Source organism: Takifugu flavidus, chromosome 14, assembly GCF_003711565.1.
Source record: "Takifugu flavidus isolate HTHZ2018 chromosome 14, ASM371156v2, whole genome shotgun sequence".
NCBI classification, from domain to species: domain Eukaryota; kingdom Metazoa; phylum Chordata; class Actinopteri; order Tetraodontiformes; family Tetraodontidae; genus Takifugu; species Takifugu flavidus.
Window position 1 is genome coordinate 13511986 of NC_079533.1, and position 12268 is coordinate 13524253.

At 43.5% G+C, this 12268-nt stretch overlaps 1 protein-coding gene across 7 annotated transcripts; it reads left to right on the forward strand.

Annotated features, from left to right (window-relative positions):
- The first annotated feature begins 319 nt into the window (after positions 1-319).
- On the forward strand, positions 320-11133 carry usp28 (ubiquitin specific peptidase 28). 7 transcript variants are annotated; one of them, XM_057054947.1, is made up of 27 exons: positions 320-476; positions 1237-1311; positions 1572-1692; positions 1785-1805; positions 1877-1964; positions 2104-2269; positions 3390-3476; positions 3557-3694; positions 3775-3845; positions 3917-3993; positions 4067-4215; positions 4293-4441; positions 4557-4652; positions 4737-4916; positions 5028-5218; positions 5968-6038; positions 6116-6344; positions 6498-6839; positions 7310-7434; positions 8004-8285; positions 8367-8462; positions 8744-8922; positions 9112-9190; positions 9291-9370; positions 9446-9569; positions 9660-9858; positions 10135-11133. In XM_057054947.1, exons 1-27 carry the CDS (start codon positions 435-437, stop codon positions 10308-10310), a joined length of 3633 nt encoding a protein of 1210 aa, XP_056910927.1. In that variant the 5' UTR covers positions 320-434; the 3' UTR covers positions 10311-11133. The 7 variants fall into 7 exon arrangements, with proteins under 7 accessions (XP_056910927.1, XP_056910931.1, XP_056910929.1 ...); XM_057054951.1 differs by having other exon boundaries at positions 4314-4441; XM_057054949.1 differs by having other exon boundaries at positions 1889-1964.
- The last annotated feature ends 1135 nt before the right edge of the window (positions 11134-12268 follow it).

Sequence of the window (12268 nt, forward strand, 5' to 3'; positions counted from 1 at the left end):
GTGTGTGTGTGTGTGTGTGTGTGTGTGTGTGAACCAGAATCGATGATGCACATCGATCTGCTCACAACTTCACAACAATCTGTGAACGTTTATTTTTACAGTTTGATTACATTTCTATACTTTTTGATAAACAATGAGGTCATTCACAACTTTTGAGGAATCGAATCATCGATTTTAAAAAAAAGAGTTGCGCTTCATGACATCAAATCCAGGATGAAGTCATGGAGACCAAAGGGATAAAAGTGTCTGTCGACGCGGGTCCGACCGTCCTATCACGTTGAGGGCGCGCGCGCGCGCGTGGGTCATGTAGTGGGCGCGCGCAGCTGGCTCGGCGGTCTCGCGCAGAGACAGATGGACAGATGGAGGTGGTGTAAGGACTGACGGAGGAGAAGTTTGAGGAAAACCCGAGGAAAATACCTTCTCTAGCGTCGAAAATGAAAGAAAAGGGCGAACATGGACAAAAGGCGGCGGCCACGGTGAGCGCAAAGCATCCTGGGAGCGATATTAATATCGATAACTAACACAGACGTGTGAGAAACTATGACGAACTAACCCGGTTCTGTTCACAAACGAACCTGTTCAGCGTCACTGAAGACCTTTGATACAGTGATTAAAAAAAACAAGCAAACCTTTAAACTTCCGTTTCTAACTTCACATATTGTCAACTGTTGAAAACTTGCATTTAATGGCTAATTTATTATCAATAAAATCAGACCAGCTGATAAATCACGGCTGCTGTTCTGCTGCGGTTCCTCAATGATTAATAACAGTGGGCATGTGTGCGTGCGTGTGTGCGTGCGTGTAATGATAAACAGAAGTTGGAGATATCTATGTCAGAAGCCCAAAATAGAGGCTGTTCTAGAGGGTCTCAGATAGCCAACAGACGCCAAATAAGTCAAGTGTGTGTGTGTGTGTGTGTGAGAGAGAGAGAGAGTCCACCTGCTGTTACTTATCTTAATATAGGGCCTCTCAGTCCATGTACACACACACACACACTTTTCACCAGTCATATTATACAAACTTATTTCATTTAGGTATTTATTATCACACTTTGTGTTTACGACACTCTGGTCAAATTTTACATGCTTGAAACGCTAAAAACATTTGTTCATGCTTTACGTTGCATCAATATTGAGATTCCCATATCCAAGAACTGCAGCATGTGGATTCAGTAGTGGAGAGGTTTTCTACTAACTAACCACTGCTGAGCCATATGAAAGTGATGTCTGTCATCAGGGTGACCTGGTGATCAACCAACTGAGGGAGATCACTGGAATCCAGGATCCACAGGTTCTCCATAGTGCCCTGAATGTAAGTATAATCTTTTTATTCTCAGGAATTTATTGTTGACATCAAATTTTGTTAGTGCTGGTAGATGGTGTAGATGGAAACAGTGACAGGTCAACTTTATGGTAGAGTATAAATAAGTGTAAATAAGATAACAAAATCATTTTTTACAGCAACACAGGAGTTCACGCCAGTTCATCCAGTCCAGAAAAAGGACTAATATCAATTTTCTTTGATAGTTTCAAATAAAGATGATCAATAATATTCTTCGTCTTGACCCTCAGGCCAGTCAGGGGGACGTGGGACTTGCTGTAGGGCTGCTGACCAGCCAGCCTCCAGAAGTTCAGGATCCAGGAGATCCACAAGAGTCTAAAACCTCTGATGAGACCTGGGAGAGCCAGAAAGGTAAAGCAGGGACAAAATCATTCGGAAGGAGTCACAACTTTGTTCTCACCATTTTTCTCTCTCTTTTGCTCTCAAAAATAATAACAACGAAGTAGAAGTTAAAGTTAATTCAGGTAAAAGGGATGTTCTCAGCACAAATCATGACTGCCGGTATGTAAAGAGACATAATAAACTGTTCTCGTAGGACTTCCTGAAGATGAGCTGCAGACAGCGATTGAGCTCAGCCTGCAGGAATCCCACAATGCTCAGCAGGAGGAGAAAGACCTCAACAGGTACGATTAACCAGAACTGAACATCCATTATAGGTTGTGCTGTTTCCTTCACATCGCTCTGACTGTAAGCAACATTAGGAGCACGGTTTATGTTTGGAGCTGACTGATGTAACCGAGTGTTTGATGTGATGAACTCCAGGGTTTTGGAGGCCAGTGCAGAGGAGAATCTAGCCCGGATCAAGAGGATGAAGAGGAGTGAAGGTCAGACTGACATGAGTAGCCCCGCAGACTGGATCCGCCAGGACGACTGGCCCGTCGGCATCCGTAATGTGGGGAACACGTGCTGGTTCAGCGCCGTCATTCAGGTCAGTAGGACCGTGTGATCCAGATCCGATTATTCTGATTTCTCCAAGCCTTTCAAGTTGGACCTGTATTTCAACATAAGTGCCACAAATGGATTCATCACTGATCCATAGAATATAACTTTTATTTGACATTTAGTATGGAGGTTTCATTGTTTTTAATAGTGTGATTAAGACACAAACGCACGGTAAACATAGTTACACATGATGCATTTAGTGTCCACCTGTTCAGACAGTGCCAGCCTTAAAATAACTGCCTGACAAACTGGTTGACGTGGAGGTTCCCTAACTTTAGCCTCTCGCTTGTTCATTTGTTCTTCAGGATTCGGCACTTCAGACGTCCTCGTGTTTTGTTTTGTTTTTACAACGTTCCAAACAGAGGAAGAGATCACAGAGGTGTAGACACATTTATGTGTAGCAGTAACTCCATTACCGGTCCATTGCAGAGTGAGTTTGGTGAGAGCTATCAGGTGACACAAAAGTAGAGCCGGTTGTGTCATAACCATATATTTGATTATGTAGCGAGGGGAGATGGTGAGGGTGGAGCTCAGATACTCGACATTGATCTGATGTGAAGTGTTATTGATTAGAGTTTGAAAATAAAAGTTTCTGTGCTTTTTTTCCCCAGCTACGTAATAGAGATTGATCAGGTTAAGACTCTTGATAAAACCATCTCCATTAAACCAGTAATTATCCAATCAGATGGGGGATAAGTGACCACAGTGTAGAGTTTCGGTTCCCTCTGCGGTGCCACTTACCGTAACACTGAGATAAACTAAGTAAATTACCTGCTCAAATAGGGGGAAAAACAGTATATATCAAGATATTTCTAAGTGCCCAGACGTGTACTCACCACCCCACATGATACAAAAGACCGACTGTGATTCACTTTATCATCAGGTGTCTCTTTACAAATGGGCTGAATCTACTTTACTAAAGTAGACCTTTGAATATGTGTATGGCATTGCTGGTTTAGGGTCCGGTTTGCTGAACCTAGATGAAAGTGAATTCAGCAAAATTTGAAGTTTTTCCATCCATAGAGAAGACCCTGATTAATGAATCATGTTGTGCTGGGACACCTCTGATCTGGTTCAACGTTGTCGCCCCTGTTCTGTTGTTGCAGTCTTTGTTCCACCTGCCCGTCTTCAGGAGGTTGGTTCTCAACTACCGTCTGTCTGAGCGAATTCTGGAGAAGTGTAAGAGTCATTCTGTGAGTCCACAAATCCGATGAACTGATCACACGAGCTTTGGTGTTTCCTGATATCCAGACTGATGGTTACGCTTTCATAGGACAAGAGGAATATCGCCTTCATGCAAGAGCTGCGCTGCCTGTTCGCCCTCATGGTTGGTTCTACCCGCAGGTTTGTGGATCCCTCAGCTGCTGTGGAGTTACTGAGGGATGCCTTCAGGACCAGCGAGGCCCAACAGGTACAAACCTTTGTTTTATCTTATTTCTGTGTGTTTTCCTAAATGGTTTTAGCTGTTTTTTGTTTCCCTCTCTGCTTTAGGATGTGAGTGAGTTTTCCCACAAACTTCTGGACTGGCTGGAGGACGCATTTCAGCTGGCTGCCAATGGAAGGTAGTTGTCTGTCATCCCCCCGCTATTCTGTCCTTGATACATGACAGTGATGGTTCCTGCTTTACTTTCAGTGATGCTGCAGACAAACAGCAGAATCCCATGGTCCAGCTGTTCTACGGTACCTTTGTCACGGAGAGAAAAATCGATGGTGGGTCCTTCACAGCTTCTTTATGCTGACGATCAGTTTCAGTTCTGTTGTTCACCTCTGTTGCTCTCTTCAGGTAAAACATTGTGTAACATCGAGCAGTTTGGTCAGTACCCCCTGCAGGTGAACGGGTTCAACAACCTTTACGAATGCCTGGAAGGTGCCATGGTTGAGAAGGAGATCGAGTCCCTGCATTCAGATCACAGCATCCCGTCAGGCCGCGAGGTGAACTTAAGCAGCCGTGCAAGAGCAGAATCTGTTCTAGTGATTCTCCGTGTTTGAGCTCGCTCACACAGCTACAGTGTGTTTACTTATCTTTGCAGAGATGGTTCAAGAAATTACCGCCAGTGTTGACCTTTGAACTGTCGAGGTTTGAATTCAACACTCAGCTCGGTCGTCCTGAGAAGATCCACAAAAAGCTGGAGTTCCCACCGATCATCCACATGGACCGGTAAGATACAGAATACCCGAAGACTTGGAAGGAAAATCTTTGGTTAAAAAGGCACGTAAAACTGATTCAGGCTCTAACATGATGAGGTGTCTCAGTCATTCATGTCTGTGTCCAGATATCTTCACAAAAACATCGAACAGATGCACGAGAGGAGAAGAGACGTGAAGAAACTCAAGGATCAGCTCGCAGCACTTCAACAGGAACTTGAATGGCAAGTGATCCATAGATATTGAGCAGATCTTAAAATTTCTGGTCAGACCTCTGTCCTAACTGTAACCCTTGATTTCATTTACAGCTACAGGAACTACGGCTCAGGCCCCACCAAATACCCTCTTGCAGACATGTTACAGTTTGTTCTGGAGTTCGCCACCACTAAACCTATAAACGTAACTGCGGCTGAAGATCCGAGACCGTCTTCACCCTCACCATCTCAGCCCGGTCAACCCGTGGGTGAAGCCACTTCCCAAGACACCAGGTAGAATCCACAATGGCAAAACCCCCAAAAAAGGCAGAATGTTCGATTCTATGCTGATGATACTTGACAGTTTGTCTAACATCACGTAAAGCTTTAACCTCTTTCTTCTAGAGACACAGAACCACCAGAAGGCCTGGTGTCCAGCTGCCAGAGAACCCCTATTTACAAGCCCTTCACCCAGTGCCGACCACCCATCGAGTGCCCACCACATCCAGCTCCGCACAGCATCACCGATGAGGAGCTGCATTTCGTGAAGACCTGTCTACAGCGGTGGAGGGCTGAGGTTGAGAATGATATTAATGGTATATTAATATGTATGATTATATCTCAAATTCAGACTGGTCATTTGGTGTTTATTACTCTCTTAAAACAGCTTTCAGCCCCAAAAGGAAATGTAGTTTGTGGGTTCCCCTTAAGACATGGTTTATGGTTCTCAGTAGGGTAGGGAGGGACATCTATTTTGATATTTTTGGCAGCTTCAGTGCAATTAGAACTGCATCGAAGCTGATTAGCCTGCTGTTGATGTTGAGTCTCACATTCTTCCTTTTATATGATGGATCTCATCCTGGTTGCACAGCTGAACTGGATCCAGATGGTTTGCCACCGTCCATAACTCTCCAAATGTTCATTTGGTTCTTCTGTGATGCAGCTTTTTACCTCACCTTTTTTTCCACCCTTTGGCATTGCAACCCACTGCTGTAACCAAGCTCACCCTCTGCATCATTAGAATGCTCTACAGTCTAATTTCAGATAGCCTTACAGCATTCCACAATAAAAATAGGCACGATTAAACAGCCTGCAGCAAAGGAGTCAGCTGTGACGTTCTGCAGCAACACATAAACAGTCTGATAACACGACAGTAAGACCCACTTCCTGTTCCTGTTGTCCTCTGCTGGTGAGGTGGGTAACCCCTAAACCTCAGGCTGTAGACAGAGATCCATCCTGTTTGTAATGAGCACCATAATGAATTACTGACCTTCTCAAGTATTTCCCAGTCACCCCACTGCCTGACAACATTGGAACCGTTTCTTTTTCTGTCTGCTCTTGCCAGAGTTAAAGGCTAACATCGACAGGCTCAGCCAGATGCTGGAGAGCATGTACTCAGACAACAGACTTTGTCAGGTACCTCCTGCGGTCTCATTATCCCTGATTTAAATGATGGAAATGCATTTTAAAGAGCGACCCAATTCTGCTCTCAGGTTCCCTACAGACTCCACGCTGTGCTCGTTCATGAAGGCCAGGCTTCAGCGGGGCATTACTGGGCCTACATCTATGACCATGCAAACCAGCGCTGGATGAAGTACAATGACATTAACATTAGCGAGTCGTCATGGGAGGAGCTTGAGCGAGACTCCTTTGGAGGAATGACCAATGCCAGTGCATACTGTCTGATGTATATAGATGACAGACTTCCCAACCTCATTACAGGTTTGTCATGATATTCATTAGATCTGAGATTCATCCTCATTCCATTTTATATTGTATTTCCATGTTGGAAACACATTTGTCAGTACATTTTTATGTCATTGAATGTGATGAATGCCAGTATCGGCTTACCTCATATCAATCCACATTATCCAGATGACACAGATGATGAGACGGGTCAGGTTCTGCATGGACTGGACTCCTTGCCGTCGGTCCTCAGACGGTACGTCAGTGAAGATAACCGCTGGTTCCAGCAGGAGCTCAGTGAATGGGAGGAGCAGATCTGCCAGACGGCATCACCTCAGGGGGAGTCTACATCTTCTGCAGAGCCCCCTGCCCCCTGTCCAGACCACCTACCACAAACAGTGGTAGAACCAGCACCGCAATCGGGGCCCCCTTCTGAAGAACCAGAGCAGAGACCTTCTTCAGAGCCACATCCAGAACCAGAACCAGAACAAGAAATGGGGGACAACTTGGAGCACGAAGACAAGCAAAAAGGTCTGTCCCGGAAAAATCTGGTTTAATTTCCGGGGAACCCAAACATAATCTCCGATGACACAACATATCTGCAGTATTAACCATCTTAACAAGTTTGTTTTATTTATTTCTATTTTTAAAACACAAAATTCAATGTTGAATTGTTTTATATGTCTATTAGGTGGCGTATTGTTGTTTCCCTTTTGTCTGGTTTATCGTGTACTTCCATAAATCCTGGTTTTATTACCAAAGGCTCATAATGGCAGGACAGAGTGTTTATTTTGCCCACTTGCCAGACGTCTCAAGATTTATATGGAAAAGGTCTATTTAAGTTCTCTCCAGGGTGTCTGTTTCATATTTGCCTGAGTCATTTTTGCTAAATCACAAATCTGGCCAGATGTATTTTACACAATGTGAGTGTTGTATTTTACATTTCTTTTGCTTTCTTCAAGAGCAATGAAAATATTGTATTCTTTGTCTCTTCACCTCAGAGTATACAGAGTTAACTCTTCCAGCACCTCCAAAACACAGCCCCAGCCCTCCGCCCGATGACGACGGCAGCGCGGCAGCCGTGCAGTCCAGCCAGAGGTCAGCTGATGTGGAACTTCACTCTCAGGTAGGCCGGTCTTATCATTCTCCGTCCTTGGAATATGGGTCAGGAAGTCTATAGCTCAAAAATAAAGTCTGTACATGTGGGTCAACATTCCATCTCCCCACTTAACATAGTGCTGCTGATCCAGCTTAATGTCAGAGGGTGTGTAGATTAGAGCAAGCAAAACTTTATTATACTGCAGACAGGAGAGAAAATGTTGCTACACAGTGTAAAGCCTTTACAGAGAAGACGCCGTCACATAATACAGACAACCAAGAGTACCCACACTGTGGTCCAACAGGTTCGAATTTACCGGTGAATTAATCACTGCAGTTAGGGTTTACATCACAGAAACTTTAAGTCACAGCAGTAGAAGACTTAAGCAGGTACAACGCTCAAACCATCTCAAACTGTTCCTGTTCAACATGACAGTAAGGATTATTTCGTGGCAATAGTGGGTGCTTCATCAGTATGGACCAATGAATTGATCCAGACTGGCTGTATTAGCTTAATGAACATATTATTTATAAATTCTTCTTTGTACGGCCAGAGGTGTATTTGACATAAGATGTGATCATTTAAATCTCTTTCAGGATCCTGGTGATGAAACACAGCCCAAAAATCCGACACCGTCTGACCTCCATGAGGAGGCCAATGTCAAAGAGGTTTTGGCCGACCACAGTCATGAAGCTGACCACCATCCAGAGGAGCCTGGAGAAGCTGCGCCACATCAAGAACAAAACCAGGAGGAGCCGCAGGATGGGCAGGAGGGGCAGGTCAGGCAGCGACACACTGAAAACGAGGTGTCTGAAGTGGACATACCGAATGTGGGCCGGATCACCGTGCGAGCTGACGCTGATGGTTACAATGAAGAGGTGAGTCCACGATCTCCAAATGTTGGTTCTGTTATGTCTTTGTCCCCTCGGCTCCTTTCTCACTACTGCGTCCTTTGATAGATGATGCTAACTCCAGCCATGCAGGGTGTTATTCTGGCCATCGCTAAGGCCAGACAGACTTTTGACACCGAGGGTCCAGAAGCGGGACTCATCAAGGTAACACACTTTTGTAAACAATGGTTTACACACCTTTGACGTGTGTGTAAACCATGTAAACATCAAATTAGCACTCACAAACAGGAAATTGTATCATTTTCAAAAGATCACCTATGAAAGTGATTAAGGTATCAGAGACATTAAGCTTTGAATGATGACATTTGTGAAGATCATCAGATCATTTTACAATTAAACTTGAAAAGTCCAACAGGAAGTAGAGTTTGAGAAAATTGTAGAGATTCTAGAGATTTATGTGACGAAACTTCCTCTGCCTCTTCCAGGCTTTCCACGAGGAGTACTCACGCTTGTACGAGCTCTCCCTGGAGGAGACATCTCCGCAGGAGGACGCTCGTCTGCAACACGTCCTGGTTTACTTCTTCCAGAATAAGGCACCTAAACGCATCGTTGAGAGGACTCTTCTGGAACAGTTCACAGACCGTAACCTGAGCTTTGATGAGAGGTTCGCTTATGTCACATTCTAACAGTGAAAGACGAGACTGATTTGAACCCTGACCTTTATACAGTGTGACTAAAAACTCTGTGAGGAGCAGGAAGGGATACGTTCAACACGCTTGTGCTGCCACCTTGTGTCCAGAGCAGCAAATTGGGAATGCTCCACCTGAATTCAGTGTTGGTTCTGTACTTGCAGGGCCATCAGCATCATGAGGGAGGCTCGATCAAAACTACGTCTGATCAAACCCGAAGACATGGACATGGATGAATACCTGGTACTGTACAATTCCTGGATTCCCAGAATTCCCTGTGGTATATGAAAACTGCTTTGAGCTTAAAAGGTTTTATGGTTTTTATGCTGTGATTGTTTCACAGCAGTGGCACGATGACTACAAACTCTTCAGAACCGTGTTTGTCTACCTGCTGACTGGACTGGAACACTACCAGAACCGGAAGTAAGTTCAGCCCTGCTCAAAGTAAGGAGCGGGTTTTTTGGCTTTAATTTTGAATCCATTTTGTACTTCTTACAGGATGCGTGAGGCGCTGACATACCTGACTCATGCGTATGAGATCAACACCACCCTCTTAAAGAAAGGGGAGAAATTTGCTGTTGAGCAGACTGTCATCACACTCTTTAGGAGGAAATGTCTCACGGTACAGTATTATAGTCCAGCTTTTAAGACTAAAGCAAAGCCATGACAACAGATCATGAGGAAGAAACCTTCTCTGTCGTCTGTCACAAAGGCATTGAATGAGAGCGCGACACAGCTGTTCTGCAGTGGCACGGAAGCCAGCGTGGACGAAGGTGTCGCCATCATGGATGAGGTCGTTATTCCCTGCCTCCACCTGATGAGTAGGGATCCGGCTCTTTCCCAGGAGGATCAGGAGGCCATGGAAAGAGTCCGCAGCCACTGGTGCTCCTGTCTAAGCCGCAGCATGGACGGTGAGAGTGACTTACGCTGTATGAAATCTTCATCATCAGTCTGATTATATATTTATGTATATACATAGAGCATTAGCACCACGTGCTGAGTTGTTAACATCAAACCTTAATCCATTAGTAAAGCTTCAACAGGAAGTTTCAATTAGAAAATAGATATGGATCGAGTTTAGAACAGCATGAATGAAATAAAATCAATCCATGACCATAGTTTCATGTCAGTTTACACAAATGATCCACTCTCAACTGGACAGGAACTAATCTGGCCGAATGCATCAGATTTGTTACAGGTGAAGTTGGGCGAGTTTCTCCCCAGAGTTCTGGATAGTTCTGCTGATGCTGTGGTTCTGAAAGACCCTCCTCAAGTCCATGTGAATCAGGCCTACGACCTGTGCAGCCGCCTGGCTGCCGTCATGGAGTCCATTCACAAGTCGTCTGTCGTGGCGGTCAAGTAAAACTCACACGTCGGCGCTCGTCTAAAAGACTGATACACATTACGTGTTCCGTTACGCACAGCATAGATGTATGTGATCGGGCTGCAAGTCTACTTTGTGCACACTTTTAAGCTGCGGTTTGGAAAGCAGGAAGGTGTGAGTGTTCTTCAGAGAAAACCATCATCAGCCCGATAAGTCCTCCTATGTGAGAGTGATGACCAGCAGCAGCAGCAGCACATGATGAAGAACATGACAATAACCTGTTTAAACCTAACACAAATCTGTATCAGTGTAGTTCACCACCAGTTCTGGTTCTACAAGGGTGCTCCCATGCTGCACCAATGCACGGATGCTCCCTTCCCTTGTCCTCCCCCGCTGCCACGCACTCACACTCACTGTGCAGCGCCCAAGCTCAGATTCTATTGGTTGACATATTCCTGGAGCAACACCATCATTAAAGGTGTTGTTTCGACGTGGTTGCAGCAGCATGAACTCATAGCTCGCACTTTAAGTGACTTTGTTGTGCTTGGGCACAGCACGTGCTAGTGTGATTGTGCCCCAACTGTAAAGGTTTGTGTAGCTGTGAGCAGCTTGTGTACTAACCAGACATGTTGTGTGTCTGCAGGAAGTTCTTGTTCAGCAGTAGGAATTTACCATGAAGCTTTTCTAAAATGTTTTTTATGACTTTATCAAATAGTTGTAGCCACTGTTGCCTCGGTTCTCTCTTTGATTTATTTTTATTGTCTGTCATGAAACATCATGAAAGATTAAAGATGGATTTTTAGAACATGGAATTACTGATTTCATGCAAGCCGATATTAAATAAATAAATATTTTAAACATATTTTGTGCTGCTTTAAAATCATATTGTGTGTTTCTTTTTGTATATACTAAGTATACAAACTGCAGCAGAGACTTAAAGTGATCAGTGGCCTTCAGGGCGTCCTGTGTTCCACATCATGGAGGGTGATACTGGCTGCAGTTTCACTTCCCTGCTGAAGGAATTTCTGTCCATCAACTATGGCAACAAGTCCAAGCTGAAATTTTCCATGTCCCCAGTTCCGGGGGGGGGGGGGGGGGGTTCTGAACAAGCAGGACTTCTGTTTTTGTTTAACCCATTATCTCCTCTATTTAGTTAGATCTTTTACAGCTGTGATTTAGTATGATTATTTCTTTCAGTTAAGAGTAAGATGGTCAGATTGATGAGCCCAATGGTACATTTTACTTCATCTTCAAATTGTATTTAATATTGTGGATATTAAATACAATGATGAACTAACCACCTAAAGAACAAGCAGATAAAATATATATATATATATATATATATATATATATATTATATATATATATATATATATATATATATAATATATATATATATAATATATATATATATATATATTCCCCAAAGATGTTTGATTAAACGTGTTTCTACACTTAAATCCTGATTTAATACTGACCTATATATATATATATATATATATAATGTGAAATTCGGTGCTATTAATATGTCCTAGCATGAGTTTTCACATATCCAAGAATAAAATTAGTCATTACCTGTAATAATAATAGTCAAGTCTCATGAATCCAGATAAAGGATGAGAATTCAATTATTTTTAGCCACCTTTATTGGAAAACAGGCAAATCAATTTTGTCCAGATTATAACAGAACAGATCTGAGCTCTGCTGGACCATTTCATCTTCCTTGACTGCATGGTATGGAAGGCCTCTTGTGACAATTACCGATAATAAAAATAAAACAAGACAAAATATATTATATGTGACATAATGAGTAAAAAAAAAGCCGTCATCAAAGATGAAGAGGTCAATTTATTACCATTCAACTATTTGACGCCACCTCAACGTCACAACACAATTTCAGACTTGAGTCAACTAATTTCCGGTTATAACCCCGCCCACAAGAGTAGTTTATTTTTGGTTGGACGAAACAAAATACTCGAAAAAGTAACAACATCCCT

Coding starts and splice junctions, on each gene's coding strand:
- usp28 (XM_057054947.1), top strand. CDS start 435: ATGAAAGAAAAGGGCGAACATGGACAAAAGGCGGCGGCCACG. Junction 4,917..5,027: donor GCCACTTCCCAAGACACCAG/GTAGAATCCACA, acceptor TCTTTCTTCTAG/AGACACAGAACCACCAGAAG. Junction 5,219..5,967: donor GGTTGAGAATGATATTAATG/GTATATTAATAT, acceptor TGCTCTTGCCAG/AGTTAAAGGCTAACATCGAC.